This window comes from Ranitomeya imitator, chromosome 8 (genome assembly GCF_032444005.1).
Source record: "Ranitomeya imitator isolate aRanImi1 chromosome 8, aRanImi1.pri, whole genome shotgun sequence".
Taxonomy (NCBI): domain Eukaryota; kingdom Metazoa; phylum Chordata; class Amphibia; order Anura; family Dendrobatidae; genus Ranitomeya; species Ranitomeya imitator.
Genome location: NC_091289.1, coordinates 1,604,556 through 1,619,163, shown reverse-complemented (window position 1 = coordinate 1,619,163; position 14,608 = coordinate 1,604,556). Strand labels below are relative to the sequence as shown.

The 14,608-nt window shown below is 62.5% G+C and overlaps 2 protein-coding genes across 6 annotated transcripts in view; one reads left to right on the top strand and one right to left on the bottom strand.

Moving 5' to 3' along the window:
* Positions 1–6,672, top strand: part of MST1 (macrophage stimulating 1) — a 32,689-nt gene extending 26,017 nt beyond the window's left edge. For all 4 annotated transcript variants that reach the window (XM_069735972.1, XM_069735975.1, XM_069735973.1 and 1 more), the window contains 7 exons: positions 14–46; positions 920–1,031; positions 1,110–1,187; positions 1,284–1,430; positions 1,590–1,696; positions 6,112–6,257; positions 6,331–6,672. In XM_069735972.1, the coding sequence (XP_069592073.1) occupies positions 14–46; positions 920–1,031; positions 1,110–1,187; positions 1,284–1,430; positions 1,590–1,696; positions 6,112–6,257; positions 6,331–6,492 (785 nt within the window). In that variant the 3' untranslated portion in view covers positions 6,493–6,672. The remainder of the gene's footprint in view (positions 1–13; positions 47–919; positions 1,032–1,109; positions 1,188–1,283; positions 1,431–1,589; positions 1,697–6,111; positions 6,258–6,330) is intronic.
* A 1,195-nt stretch (positions 6,673–7,867) lies between these two features.
* The window catches only part of APEH (acylaminoacyl-peptide hydrolase), a 55,955-nt gene continuing 49,214 nt past the window's right edge, over positions 7,868–14,608 (bottom strand). For both annotated transcript variants that reach the window (XM_069735967.1, XM_069735969.1), the window contains 8 exons: positions 14,253–14,391; positions 13,768–13,848; positions 12,798–12,878; positions 12,625–12,713; positions 12,361–12,551; positions 12,187–12,289; positions 8,333–8,439; positions 7,868–8,268 (listed from right to left, as the gene is read on the bottom strand). In XM_069735967.1, the coding sequence (XP_069592068.1) occupies positions 8,163–8,268; positions 8,333–8,439; positions 12,187–12,289; positions 12,361–12,551; positions 12,625–12,713; positions 12,798–12,878; positions 13,768–13,848; positions 14,253–14,391 (897 nt within the window). In that variant the 3' untranslated portion in view covers positions 7,868–8,162. The remainder of the gene's footprint in view (positions 8,269–8,332; positions 8,440–12,186; positions 12,290–12,360; positions 12,552–12,624; positions 12,714–12,797; positions 12,879–13,767; positions 13,849–14,252; positions 14,392–14,608) is intronic.

Genomic DNA, 14,608 nt, shown 5'->3' with positions numbered 1-14,608 from the left:
TTTCTCCTTACAGAGGGAGAGCCGGCCCTCAGCCTTAAAGAAGCAGGTAGGATGTGCCCAACTCCCTTCCTCTAGCCCACTCTCCATATTGCTCCTTCCTATAGCTCACTCAGTATAGCTCCACCCCTTCCTATAGCCCCGCCCCTTCATCTAGCCTACTCTCCATTTTGCTTGCCCCTTCCTGTAGCCCACTCAGCATAGCCCAGTCTCTTCCTCTTGCCCACTCTTCATATTGTCCCACCCCTTAATATAGCCCTGCCCTTTCTAGCCCACTCTTTTGTCCCGCCTCTTCCTGTAGCCCACTCAGTATAGCCCCGCCCCTTCCTATAGCCCTGCCTCTTCCTGTAGCCCACTCAGTATAGCCCCGCCCCTTCCTGAAGCCCACTCAGTATAGCCCCACCTCTTCCTGTAGCCCCGCCCCGCCCCTTCCGGTAGCCCATTCTATATAGCCCCGCCTCTTCCTATAGCCCCGCCCCTTCCTGTAGCCCACTCAGTATAGCCCCACCTCTTCCTGTAGCCCCGCCCCTTCCTGTAGCCCACTCAGTATAGCCCTGCCTCTTCCTGTAACCCACTCAGTATAGCCCCGCCTCTTCCTATAGCCCCGCCCCTTCCTGTAGCCCACTCAGTATAGCCCTGCCTCTTCCTATAGCCCCACCCCTTCCTGTAGCCCACTCAGTATAGCCCCGCCTCTTCCTGTAGCCCTCAGTATAGCCCCACCCCTTCCTATAGCCCCACCCCTTCCTGTAGCCCACTCAGTATAGCCCCACCCCTTCATGGCTCGTGACTCCTCCATGTCCTCGCTTTCTTCCTCGGGATGTTCTCTGTTCCCCCGTTGTGGTGTTCGGAGGACATTACCCGGCCGTGGACGCCGCTGTTCTCGTGTCGGCCATCACTACCTCTCGGGATTTTGCTCTTGCAGAAAACATCACCTTTGATTCCTGCGGTAAGAGGCTGGACCGCGCGGTGAAGAAGGGGCGCATTGTGGGCGGCACCAAGGGGAACTCGCCGTGGACCGTCAGTTTACGGAACAGGTGAGGCCCGGGCCTCTGGCGGCACGGACTGAGTGGCGAGCTGCAACCATTAACCCTTCCCTGTGTCTGTTTCCGCAGGCAGGGCGAGCACTTCTGCGGGGGGTCTCTGGTGAAGGAGGACTGGGTGATCAGCACCCGCCAGTGCTTCTCCTCCTGGTGAGACTGGGGCTTGGTGTCCCCTCTGTGCATGACGGGGGGCGCTCCCCTCCCCCACATAGAACCTTCTAGAACATTGTGCTTGTGTCTCTGCAGTGACGCGGATCTCTCCGGGTACCACGCCATGGTGGGCACACTCTTCGCTAACCCCGCCACCAGTGACCCCGACATGCAGTCTGTGGCCTTCAGTAAGATCATGTGCGGCCCGGCCGCCTCCAGCCTCGTCATGTTAAAGCTGGAGAGGTGAGAAATGGGCGCCGCGTACAGCAGCGAGGGTCATGTGACCTGCACAGGCGCCAGAGCGCTCAGGAGGAAGTGATGTCAGGAGGGGCGTGGCCTGACCCCGTGGGCGTCACTGACCCTGGGCGGAAGTCCTTCTCACTAAGTCTCCTTCCTCCTCAGACCGGTGACCCTGAGCACCCGAGTGGCCCTCATCTGCCTCCCTCCGGAGCGCTACATTGTCCCTCCAGAGACCAAGTGTGAGATCGCCGGCTGGGGCGACACCCGGGGTAAGTGCTGGCCGAACGCCGCCAGTCATGTCAGCGAGAGGAGGTGGGCACAAGTGATGAGCAGCTTGTGTGATTATGGGATGTTCCCCTCTACAGCCGCTTGTGGGAATGGGTCCGACCCCTCCTCCGGTGAGCTGTGTCGCCCATCTATGGTGAGCGGGTCTGACCCCTCCTCCGGTGAGGTGGCTCACCCATCTATGGTGAGCGGGTCTGACCCCTCCTCCGGTGCGGTGGGTCACCCATCTATGGTGAGCGGGTCTGACCCCTCCTCCGGTGAGGTGGGTCACCCATCTATGGTGAGCGGATCTGACCCCTCCTCTGGTGAGGTAGGTCACCCATCTATGGTGAGCGGGTCTGACCCCTCCTCCGGTGCGGTGGGTCACCCATCTATGGTGAGCGGGTCTGACCCCTCCTCCGGTGAGGTGGGTCACCCATCTATGGTGAGCGGATCTGACCCCTCCTCTGGTGAGGTAGGTCACCCATCTATGGTGAGCGGGTCTGACCCCTCCTCCGGTGCGGTGGGTCACCCATGTATGGTGAGCGGGTCTGACCCCTCCTCCGGTGAGGTAGGTCACCCATCTATGGTGAGCGGATCTGACCCCTCCTCCGGTGAGCTGTGTCGCCCATCTATGGTGAGCGGGTCTGACCCCTCCTCCGGTGAGGTGGGTCACCCATCTATGGTGAGCGGATCTGACCCCTCCTCCGGTGCGGTGGGTCGCCCATGTATGGTGAGCGGGTCTGACCCCTCCTCCGGTGCGGTGGGTCGCCCATCTATGGTGAGCGGGTCTGACCCCTCCTCCGGTGCGGTGGGTCGCCCATCTATGGTGAGCGGGTCTGACCCCTCCTCCGGTGAGGTGGGTCACCCATCTATGGTGAGCGGATCTGACCCCTCCTCTGGTGAGGTAGGTCACCCATCTATGGTGAGCGGGTCTGACCCCTCCTCCGGTGCGGTGGGTCACCCATGTATGGTGAGCGGGTCTGACCCCTCCTCCGGTGAGGTAGGTCACCCATCTATGGTGAGCGGATCTGACCCCTCCTCCGGTGAGCTGTGTCGCCCATCTATGGTGAGCGGGTCTGACCCCTCCTCCGGTGAGGTGGGTCACCCATCTATGGTGAGCGGATCTGACCCCTCCTCCGGTGAGCTGTGTCGCCCATCTATGGTGAGCGGATCTGACCCCTCCTCCGGTGCGGTGGGTCGCCCATGTATGGTGAGCGGGTCTGACCCCTCCTCCGGTGCGGTGGGTCGCCCATCTATGGTGAGCGGGTCTGACCCCTCCTCCGGTGCGGTGGGTCGCCCATCTATGGTGAGCGGGTCTGACCCCTCCTCCGGTGAGGTGGGTCACCCATCTATGGTGAGCGGATCTGACCCCTCCTCTGGTGAGGTAGGTCACCCATCTATGGTGAGCGGGTCTGACCCCTCCTCCGGTGCGGTGGGTCACCCATGTATGGTGAGCGGGTCTGACCCCTCCTCCGGTGAGGTAGGTCACCCATCTATGGTGAGCGGATCTGACCCCTCCTCCGGTGAGCTGTGTCGCCCATCTATGGTGAGCGGGTCTGACCCCTCCTCCGGTGAGGTGGGTCACCCATCTATGGTGAGCGGATCTGACCCCTCCTCCGGTGAGCTGTGTCGCCCATCTATGGTGAGCGGGTCTGACCCCTCCTCCGGTGAGGTGGGTCACCCATCTATGGTGAGCGGGTCTGACCCCTCCTCCGGTGAGGTGGCTCACCCATCTATGGTGAGCGGGTCTGACCCCTCCTCCGGTGAGGTAGGTCACCCATCTATGGTGAGCGGATCTGACCCCTCCTCCGGTGAGGTAGGTCACCCATCTATGGTGAGCGGGTCTGACCCCTCCTCCGGTGAGGTAGGTCACCCATCTATGGTGAGCGGATCTGACCCCTCCTCCGGTGAGGTGGGTCACCCATCTATGGTGAGCGGATCTGACCCCTCCTCCGGTGAGGTGGGTCACCCATCTATGGTGAGCGGATCTGACCCCTCCTCCGGTGAGGTAGGTCACCCATCTATGGTGAGCGGGTCTGACCCCTCCTCCGGTGAGGTGGGTCACCCATCTATGGTGAGCGGATCTGACCCCTCCTCCGGTGAGGTGGGTCACCCATCTATGGTGAGCGGATCTGACCCCTCCTCCGGTGAGGTGGGTCACCCATCTATGGTGAGCGGATCTGACCCCTCCTCCGGTGAGGTGGGTCACCCATCTATGGTGAGCGGATCTGACCCCTCCTCCGGTGAGGTGGGTCACCCATGTATGGTGAGCGGGTCTGACCCCTCCTCCGGTGAGGTGGGTCACCCATGTATGGTGAGCGGGTCTGACCCCTCCTCCGGTGAGGTGGGTCACCCATGTATGGTGAGCGGGTCTGACCCCTCCTCCGGTGAGGTGGGTCGCCCATGTATGGTGAGCGGATCTGACCCCTCCTCCGGTGAGGTGGCTCACCCATCTATGGTGAACGGGTCTGACCCCTCCTCCGGTGAGGTAGGTCACCCATCTATGGTGAACGGGTCTGACCCCTCCTCCGGTGAGGTGGCTCACCCATCTATGGTGAGCGGGTCTGACCCCTCCTCCGGTGAGGTAGGTCACCCATCTATGGTGAACGGGTCTGACCCCTCCTCCGGTGAGGTGGCTCACCCATCTATGGTGAGCGGGTCTGACCCCTCCTCCGGTGAGGTGGCTCACCCATCTATGGTGAGCGGGTCTGACCCCTCCTCCGGTGAGCTGTGTCGCCCATCTATGGTGAGCGGGTCTGACCCCTCCTCCGGTGAGGTAGGTCACCCATCTATGGTGAGCGGGTCTGACCCCTCCTCCGGTGAGGTGGCTCACCCATCTATGGTGAGCGGATCTGACCCCTCCTCCGGTGAGCTGTGTCACCCATTTATGGTGAACGGGTCTGACCCCCTCCTCCGGTGAGCTGTGTCGCCCATCTATGGTGAGCGGGTCTGACCCCTCCTCTGGTGAGGTGGGTCACCCATCTATGGTGAACGGATCTGACCCCTCCTCTGGTGAGGTAGGTCACCCATCTATGGTGAGCGGGTCTGACCCCTCCTCCGGTCAGGTAGGTCACCCAACTATGGTGAGTGAGTTTGACCCCTCCTCCGGTGATTTGGGTCACCCATCTATGGTGGGCGGATCTGACCCCCCCGCCATTGGGGCGAGTAACTTGTTTATGGGGAGTGGGTCTAACTCCGCCTATTGCCCATTTTAGGAGAATAGATCTGACTCCTCCCTCCCGCCAGTCGCCCGTCTCCTCCTCTGGTGGGTGGATCTGACTCCTCCCTCCCGCCAGTCGCCTCCTCTGGTGGGTGGATCTGACTCCTGCCTCCCGCCAGTCTCCTCTGGTGGGTGGATCTGACTCCTCCCTCCCGCCAGTCTCCTCTGGTGGGTGGATCTGACTCCTCCCTCCCGCCAGTCGCCCGTCTCCTCCTCTGGTGGGTGGATCTGACTCCTCCCTCCCGCCAGTCGCCCGTCTCCTCCTCTGGTGGGTGGATCTGACTCCTCCCTCCCGCCAGTCGCCCGTCTCCTCCTCTGGTGGGTGGATCTGACTCCTCCCTCCCGCCCGTCTCCTCCTCTGGTGGGTGGATCTGACTCCTCCCTCCCGCCCGTCTCCTCCTCTGGTGGGTGGATCTGACTCCTCCCTCCCGCCAGTCGCCCGTCTCCTCCTCTGGTGGGTGGATCTGACTCCTCCCTCCCGCCAGTCGCCCGTCTCCTCCTCTGGTGGGTGGATCTGACTCCTCCCTCCCGCCAGTCGCCCGTCTCCTCCTCTGGTGGGTGGATCTGACTCCTCCCTCCCGCCCGTCTCCTCCTCTGGTGGGTGGATCTGACTCTTCCCTCCCGCCCGTCTCCTCCTCTGGTGGGTGGATCTGACTCCTCCCTCCCGCCCGTCTCCTCCTCTGGTGGGTGGATCTGACTCCTCCCTCCCGCCAGTCGCCCGTCTCCTCCTCTGGTGGGTGGATATGACTCCTCCCTCCCGCCAGTCGCCTCCTCTGGTGAGTGGATCTGACTCCTCCCTCCCGCCAGTCGCCTCCTCTGGTGAGTGGATCTGACTCCTCCCTCCCGCCAGTCGCCCGTCTCCTCCTCTGGTGGGTGGATCTGACTCCTCCCTCCCGCCCGTCTCCTCCTCTGGTGGGTGGATCTGACTCCTCCCTCCCGCCAGTCGCCCGTCTCCTCCTCTGGTGGGTGGATATGACTCCTCCCTCCCGCCAGTCGCCTCCTCTGGTGAGTGGATCTGACTCCTCCCTCCCGCCAGTCGCCTCCTCTGGTGAGTGGATCTGACTCCTCCCTCCCGCCAGTCGCCCGTCTCCTCCTCTGGTGGGTGGATCTGACTCCTCCCTCCTGCCAGTCACCGCCTCCTCCTCTGGTTGGTGGATTTGACTCCTCTCTGACGGTCACCTGTCTTCTCCCCCGCAGGCACCGGACATGAGGGGGAACTGAAGGTGGCGGACTTCACGGTGATGAGTAACGATGAGTGTAACACATACAGTAAGAGCCGGACGCTGGTGCTGGACCAGGAGATCTGTACCAAGCCCATGCCAACAGAGCGGGGGGCTTGTGAGGTGAGTGACCCTGCTGGGAACAGAACACCCCAACCCTGACTACCCTGTAATCCTCCGCTGTCTCCATTTCCAGGGGGACTATGGGGGTCCGCTCGCCTGCTTGACCCATGACTGCTGGGTGCTGGAGGGGGTCATCATTCCGGCCCGCGGATGTGGGAAGATCAATGTCCCCGGCGTGTTCACCAGGGTCTCCCTCTACGTGGACTGGATCAATAAGGTGATGAAGATGATGTGAGGGGCTGCGCTCCCCCGGATTACTAATAGGACTGGACATTACAGGGGAGGATAATGGGGGGTCTAGTATCAATTCTGGCTGTGTACAGTGGGGGCTTCATCACATCCCCATCATCTGCTTTATATATCAGGCAGAAAACGTGTATCTTCTCACCACAATAAAATCCAGAAATGTAAAAAAGATGGCGTCACCGTCCAGCATAAAGGCCAATGGCCGCCGCCCCCCCCCCCCCCCCCCCCGCAAGGTGCCCGAGCAGCAGCTGGCCGGGGAGGCCGTCACATCCCCCCCAGTCACTAACACCAGACGCTGCTGTCGCCCCCAATGGATTGGACGCCCCGTCACCGGGATGGATCGAACGTCGCCCCCGTCACCGGGATGGATCGAACGCCGCCGTCGCCCCCGTCAAGGAGATCAATCGGCCGCCGCCGTCACCAGGATCAATCGCACGCCGCCGTTGGCCCTGGCATTGGGATGGATCGGACCCCACCGTCACCAGGATGAATCGCACGCCGCCTTCGCCCCCGTTACCAGGATGAATCGCCCACCGCTGTCACCCCCATCTCCAGGATGGATCAGACGCCGCCGTCGGCCCTGGCATCAGGATGGATCAGACGCCGCCATCGCCCCCGTCACCAGGATGGATCGCACCCCTCCATTGCACCCGTCACCAGGATGGATCGCGCGCCCCCGTCACCAGGATGGATCGCACGCCTCCATTGCCCCCGTCACCAGGATGGATCGCACGCCTCCATTGCCCCCGTCACCAGGATGGATCGCGCGGCGCCATCGCCCCCGTCACCAGGATGGATCGCGCGCCGCCATTGCCCCCGTCACCAGGATGGATCGCGCGGCTCCATTGCCCCCGTCACCAGGATGGATCGCACGCCGCCATCGCCCCCGTCACCAGGATGGATCGCACGCCGGCATCGCCCCCGTCACCAGGATGGATCGCACCCCTCCATCGCCCCCGTCACCAGGATGGATCGCACCCCTCCATCGCCCCCGTCACCAGGATGGATCGCACGCCACCATTGCCCCCGTCACCAGGATGGATCGCACGCGGCCGTCGCCCCCGTCATCAGGATGGATCGCACGCCACCATTGCCCCCGTCACCAGGATGGATCGCACGCCGGCATCGCCCCCGTCACCAGGATGGATCGCACGCCGCCATCGCCCCCGTCATCAGGATGGATCGCACGCCACCATTGCCCCCGTCACCAGGATGGATCGCACGCCACCATTGCCCCCGTCACCAGGATGGATCGCACGCGGCCGTCGCCCCCGTCACCAGGATGAATCGGACGCGGCCGTCACCCCCGTCACCAGGATGGATCGCATGCGGCCGTCGCCCCCAGGATGAATCGGACGCGGCGCTGCACTGTAAAGGTTTTATTGTTGTAAAAAAAGCTAGAAAAAAAAATTAACAGAAACTGAGAGAAAACCAGAGAAAAGTGCTAGAAAATGGCGGCGAGGACGAGTGATCAGATTTCACCCTACGTGATGACGCGCTGACAAACCACAACCCCGTGTTTCCTCTGCAGGGTAGAAACCTGCGGAGTTGTAGTCCTCATGAACGTACAGCAGGGCTTATATAGGGGCTTGCTCTGGCAGTGCATTAGTTAATATGTTAACTGTGAATGTGCTGGACGGTCCCACAGACACGGGGGCTTCATCCTTCCAGATGCTTCAGGATCCACAGCGCGATGTTCATGAAGCTGTCAGACTCGGCGTCCATCTTGTCCAGCGAGTGGTTGTTCCCGGGATACCAGAGTAACCTACAGGAGAGGAGCGGTCAGAGCAGCACAGAGGATTTACAGCAATGTGGGGGGCCGTACCTACCGCGCCTCCACCCCGTGAGCTCTCAGGGCTTTATAGTACTCCAGGCCCTGAGTGTTCGGGACCCTCCGATCCTCAGCTCCCAGCATCAACAGCACGGGGGTCTTCACCTGAGGGCAGGACAGTGGTCAGTGACCAAACACGCAAGGACCAACGCAAGGCCTGAGCCCTCCGGGACCCCCGATGTGAAGGAGGAAAGCTCAGGCCTTTCATTACAGCAACGTCCTAATGCTGCAGCCAGTCAGACCATACAGAAGAGCCCCCTGCCAGTAAAGAAGAGCCCCCCGCCCGTGCCGAAGAGCCCCCTATACAGAAAAGCCCCCCGCCAGGATAGAAGAGCCCCCTGCCAATACGGAAGAGCCCCCCGCCCGTACAGAAGAGCCCCCTGCCAGTAAAGAAGAGCCCCCTTCCCATACTGAAGAGCCCCCCATACAGAATAGCCCCCCGCCCGTACAGAAGAGCCCCCCGCCCATACAGAAGAGCCCCCCGCCCATACGGAAGAGCCCCCTTCCCATACTGAAGAGCCCCCCATACAGAATAGCCCCCCGCCCGTACAGAAGAGCCCCCCGCCCGTACAGAAGAGTCCCCCTCCCGTACAGAAGAGCCCCCCGCCCATACGGAAGAGCCCCCCGCCAGTATAGAAGAGCCCCCCGCCCGTACAGAAGAGCCCCCCGCCAGTATAGAAAAGCCCCCCGTCCATACAGAAGAGCCCCCCATACAGAAGAGCCCGCCGTCAGTAAAGAAGAGCCCCCCGCCAGTATAGAAAAGCCCCCCGTCCATACAGAAGAGCCCCCCGTCCATACAGAAGAGCCCGCCGTCAGTAAAGAAGAGCCCCCTTCCCATACAGAAGAGCCCCCCGTCCATACAGAAGAGCCCCCCATACAGAAGAGCCCCCTTCCCATATTGAAGAGCCCCCCGCCCGTACAGAATAGCCCCCATAAAGAGCCCCCCACCAATACAGAAGAGCCCCCCGCCCGTACAGAAGAGCCCCCCGCCCGTACAGAAGAGCCCCCCATACAGAAGAGCCCCCTTCCCATATTGAAGAGCCCCCTGCCCGTACAGAATAGCCCCCCGCCCGTACAGAAGAGCCCCCCCGCCAGTACAGAAGAGCCCCCCGTCCGTACAGAAGAGCCCCCCGTCCGTACAGAAGAGCCCCCCGCCAGTACAGAAGAGCCCCCCGCCAGTACAGAAGAGCCCCCTTCCCATATTGAAGAGCCCCCCGCCCGTACAGAAGAGCCCCCCGCCCGTACAGAAGAGCCCCCCGCCAGTACAGAAGAGCCCCCCGCCCGTACAGAAGAGCCCCCCGTCCGTACAGAAGAGCCCCCCGCCAGTACAGAAGAGCCCCCCGTCCGTACAGAAGAGCCCCCCGTCCGTACAGAAGAGCCCCCCGCCAGTACAGAAGAGCCCCCCGCCAGTACAGAAGAGCCCCCCATACAGAAGAGCCCCCTTCCCATATTGAAGAGCCCCCCGCCCGTACAGAATAGCCCCCCGCCCGTACAGAAGAGCCCCCCGCCCGTACAGAAGAGCCCCCCGTCCGTACAGAAGAGCCCCCCGCCCGTACAGAAGAGCCCCCCGTCCGTACAGAAGAGCCCCCCGCCAGTACAGAAGAGCCCCCCGCCAGTACAGAAGAGCCCCCCATACAGAAGAGCCCCCCGCCCGTACAGAAGAGCCCCCCGCCCGTACAGAAGAGCCCCCCGCCCGTACAGAAGAGCCCCCCGCCCGTACAGAAGAGCCCCCCGCCCGTACAGAAGAGCCCCCCGCCAGTACAGAAGAGCCCCCCGCCAGTACAGAAGAGCCCCCCGCCAGTACAGAAGAGCCCCCCATACAGAAGAGCCCCCCGCCCGTACAGAAGAGCCCCCCGCCCGTACAGAAGAGCCCCCCGCCCGTACAGAAGAGCCCCCCGCCCGTACAGAAGAGCCCCCCGTCCGTACAGAAGAGCCCCCCATACAGAAGAGCCCCCCGCCCGTACAGAAGAGCCCCCCCGCCCGTACAGAAGAGCCCCCCGCCCGTACAGAAGAGCCCTCCGCCCGTACAGAAGAGGCCCCCGTCCGTACAGAAGAGCCCCCCGCCAGTACAGAAGAGCCCCCCGCCCGTACAGAAGAGCCCCCCATACAGAAGAGCCCCCTTCCCATATTGAAGAGCCCCCTGCCCGTACAGAAGAGCCCCCCGTCCGTACAGAAGAGCCCCCCGCCCGTACAGAAGAGCCCCCCGCCCGTACAGAAGAGGCCCCCGCCAGTACAGAAGAGCCCCCCATACAGAAGAGCCCCCCGCCCGTACAGAAGAGGCCCCCGTCCGTACAGAAGAGGCCCCCGTCCGTACAGAAGAGCCCCCCGCCAGTACAGAAGAGCCCCCCGCCAGTACAGAAGAGCCCCCCATACAGAAGAGCCCCCTTCCCATATTGAAGAGCCCCCTGCCCGTACAGAATAGCCCCCCGCCCGTACAGAAGAGACCCCCGCCCGTACAGAAGAGCCCCCCGTCCGTACAGAAGAGCCCCCCGCCCGTACAGAAGAGCCCCCCGTCCGTACAGAAGAGCCCCCCGCCAGTACAGAAGAGCCCCCCGCCAGTACAGAAGAGCCCCCCGCCAGTACAGAAGAGCCCCCCATACAGAAGAGCCCCCCGCCCGTACAGAAGAGCCCCCCGCCAGTACAGAAGAGCCCCCCGCCCGTACAGAAGAGCCCCCCGTCCGTACAGAAGAGCCCCCCGCCAGTACAGAAGAGCCCCCCGCCAGTACAGAAGAGCCCCCCGCCAGTACAGAAGAGCCCCCCATACAGAAGAGCCCCCCATACAGAAGAGCCCCCCGCCCGTACAGAAGAGCCCCCCGCCCGTACAGAAGAGCCCCCCGTCCGTACAGAAGAGCCCCCCATACAGAAGAGCCCCCCGCCCGTACAGAAGAGCCCCCCGCCCGTACAGAAGAGCCCCCCGTCCGTACAGAAGAGCCCCCCGCCCGTACAGAAGAGCCCCCCGCCCGTACAGAAGAGCCCCCCGTCCGTACAGAAGAGGCCCCCGTCCGTACAGAAGAGCCCCCCGCCAGTACAGAAGAGCCCCCCATACAGAAGAGCCCCCTTCCCATATTGAAGAGCCCCCTGCCTGTACAGAAGAGCCCCCCGTCCGTACAGAAGAGCCCCCCGCCCGTACAGAAGAGCCCCCCGCCCGTACAGAAGAGCCCCCCGCCAGTACAGAAGAGCCCCCCATACAGAAGAGCCCCCCGCCCGTACAGAAGAGGCCCCCGTCCGTACAGAAGAGGCCCCCGTCCGTACAGAAGAGCCCCCCGCCAGTACAGAAGAGCCCCCCGCCAGTACAGAAGAGCCCCCCGCCAGTACAGAAGAGCCCCCCATACAGAAGAGCCCCCTTCCCATATTGAAGAGCCCCCTGCCCGTACAGAATAGCCCCCCGCCCGTACAGAAGAGACCCCCGCCCGTACAGAAGAGCCCCCCGCCCGTACAGAAGAGCCCCCCGTCCGTACAGAAGAGCCCCCCGCCCGTACAGAAGAGCCCCCCGCCAGTACAGAAGAGCCCCCCATACAGAAGAGCCCCCCGCCCGTACAGAAGAGCCCCCCGCCCGTACAGAAGAGCCCCCCGCCAGTACAGAAGAGCCCCCCGCCAGTACAGAAGAGCCCCCCATCCAGAAGAGCCCCCTTCCCATATTGAAGAGCCCCCTGCCCGTACAGAATAGCCCCCCGCCCGTGGAGACTACAGGACTATGGCTTCATCACCAGACCGGGTCCTCAGGTTCGTGGCCCCCAATATTCCTGCCCCACTAATGACCCGAGAGCTGGGAGAGAAGAGCAGAATCCTCCCATAATGCACAGCGTCCTGAGGAGCGCAGCTCCGGGGCACACACTTCAGCTCATCATGTACCTTCGAGACGTAAATGATGGGGGATTTATTCAGCATGTCCCCCCAGTGCGGGGCCTCCGGGAGCGCCTGGTAGGAGAAGGTGAGGCCGGACTCCACGAGACACCTAGAAGGCAGAGGCCGGGCTTCAGTCACCAGCAGAACCAGGAGGCTCTGGCCAGGCGGAGCGGCGCTCACCAGTCCGGTATGTCCGTAGATCCGACCATCGCAGGGATGTTGGTCACTGGGTTCCGGACCACGCAGGCCTTGTAGAAGTCGGGGTACTGTCCAATCAGATGGCAGGAGAGGAAGCCTCCGTGAGAACCGCCGCAGAGCGCCACCTTGTGGGGATGAATGGGCTCGGACTGTAGGAGCTGCAGCACCGCCGTCTGGGGGAGAGGGGCTGTGATCAGCAAGGCTTTACATGGAGCACCCTCCTATCCCTCCAGGAAGACCCCCTACCTGCACGTCCTTCACATCCTGATCTCCCACCTTCCCCAGGATCGACATGACACTGTCCTGTCCAAAGCCCAGAGACCCCCTGTAATTCACTGCAACGTACAGACAGAAGGGGACGGTCATCGGGGGCTGCGGGGCATGGAAGAGGCAGAACAGACCACCCAAGACCCTCTCACCTAACAGCACAGCGAAGCCCATCTTACACAGCGCGGCCGGGAACAGCATCCACTCACTGATGAAAAAGTGCTGTGGACCCCCTGCAAGAACAACACAGCATGAAATAGAGACCCCCAGAGACAGAGGCTGCTCCCCCAAGGGGCGAGGACCCAGGTAATGAGGGTGGACCCCTGCAGGAAGAACACAGCGTGAGACTGAGACCCCCAGAGACAGAGGCTGCTCCCCCGAAAGGAGAGAACCTAGGTAATGAGGGTGGACCCCTGCAGGACAAAGACAGCATGAGACAGAGACCCCCAGAGACAGAGGCTGCTCCCCCCAGGAGAGAGGACCTAGGTAATGAGGATGGACCCCTGCAGTAAGAACACAGCATGAAACAGAGACAGAGGCTGCTCCCCCGAGGGGCGAGGACCCAGGTAATGAGGGTGGACCCCTGCAGGACAAAGACAGCGTGAGACAGAGACCCCCAGAGACAGAGGCTGCTCCCCTGAGGGGAGGGGACACAGGTAATGAGGGTGGACCCCTGCAAGAAGAACACAGCGTGAGACAGAGACCCCCAGAGACAGAGGCTGCTCCCCCGAGGGGAGAGGACCCAGGTAATGAGGGTGGACCCCTGCAGGAAGAACACAGCGTGAGACAGAGACCCCCAGAGACAGAGGCTGCTCTCCCGAGAGGAGAGAACCTAGGTAATGAGGGTGGACCCCTGCAGGACAAAGACAGCGTGAGACAGAGACCCCCAGAGACAGAGGCTGCTCCCCTGAGGGGAGGGGACACAGGTAATGAGGGTGGACCCCTGCAAGAAGAACACAGCGTGAGACAGAGACCCCCAGAGACAGAGGCTGCTCCCCCGAGGGGAGAGGACCCAGGTAATGGAGGGTGGACCCCTGCAGGGAAAGAAAGTATGAAGCAGGGACCAGGACCCCCAGCAAACAGTGCAATCCCCCTAGAGTGAAAGGACCACCAATTACTCACCATGAGGGTAGACCACCAGAGGATGACAACCGTCCAGGGGGCTGCGTGGCTTCAGAAGGATGGATTCAAAGTCCAGTCCGGCTACAAGACAGGAGGAGCAGACCCTGGTGAGACCCCGCAGACTCGGGGGGCCGCCACAATTCTGTAGGAAAACGCCTTCAGATGTTTTGACATTTTTGTCCAACATGAAGTTGTACAGAAATAGTCAGTTTTGGATTTTCGCACCAGAAATATCGCTGCCGGGAAGCAATGCGTCACCTTATTGAGGCGGAAGACTCCGTGCGCGCACCCCGGCCTCAGTGTCTGCAGTGCCCACCCAGCAGGACTGCCCACCCAGCAGGACTGCGCTACAACTGAGACTTTGTTACAGTGTGTCCAATCTCGCTTTCCCCACTGAGCTGAACACACTATAACGACACCTCAGCTGTAGGCAGGACCACACCAGTGTAACTAAGGCCTCTTCGCCCCATTGTCCAGCTACATACGATACTGGGGGTTTTCCTGCTCCGGCGGAGGCCGATGGCTCTTGTAGCTCCAGTCTATGTCAGCGATTCTGTTCTCCTCCTCCAGAGAGACCCACGCGATGTCCGCCTCGCTGCCGGGCGGCGGTAGGAACCCGACTTTCTGCAGAAAGGAGAAATGTCATAAGGAGAGTGTGGAGGAGGAGTGGGAGCAGGGCGAGAAACAGGGTGAGGAGCTGGGCAAGGAGCAGGAGCTGGGTGAGGAGCAGGAGCTGGGCAAGGAGCAGGAGCTGGGCAAGAAGCAGGAGCAGGGCGAGGAGCAGGAGCAGGGCGAGGAGCAGGAGCAGGACAAGAAGCAGGAGCAGGGCAAGGAGCAGGAG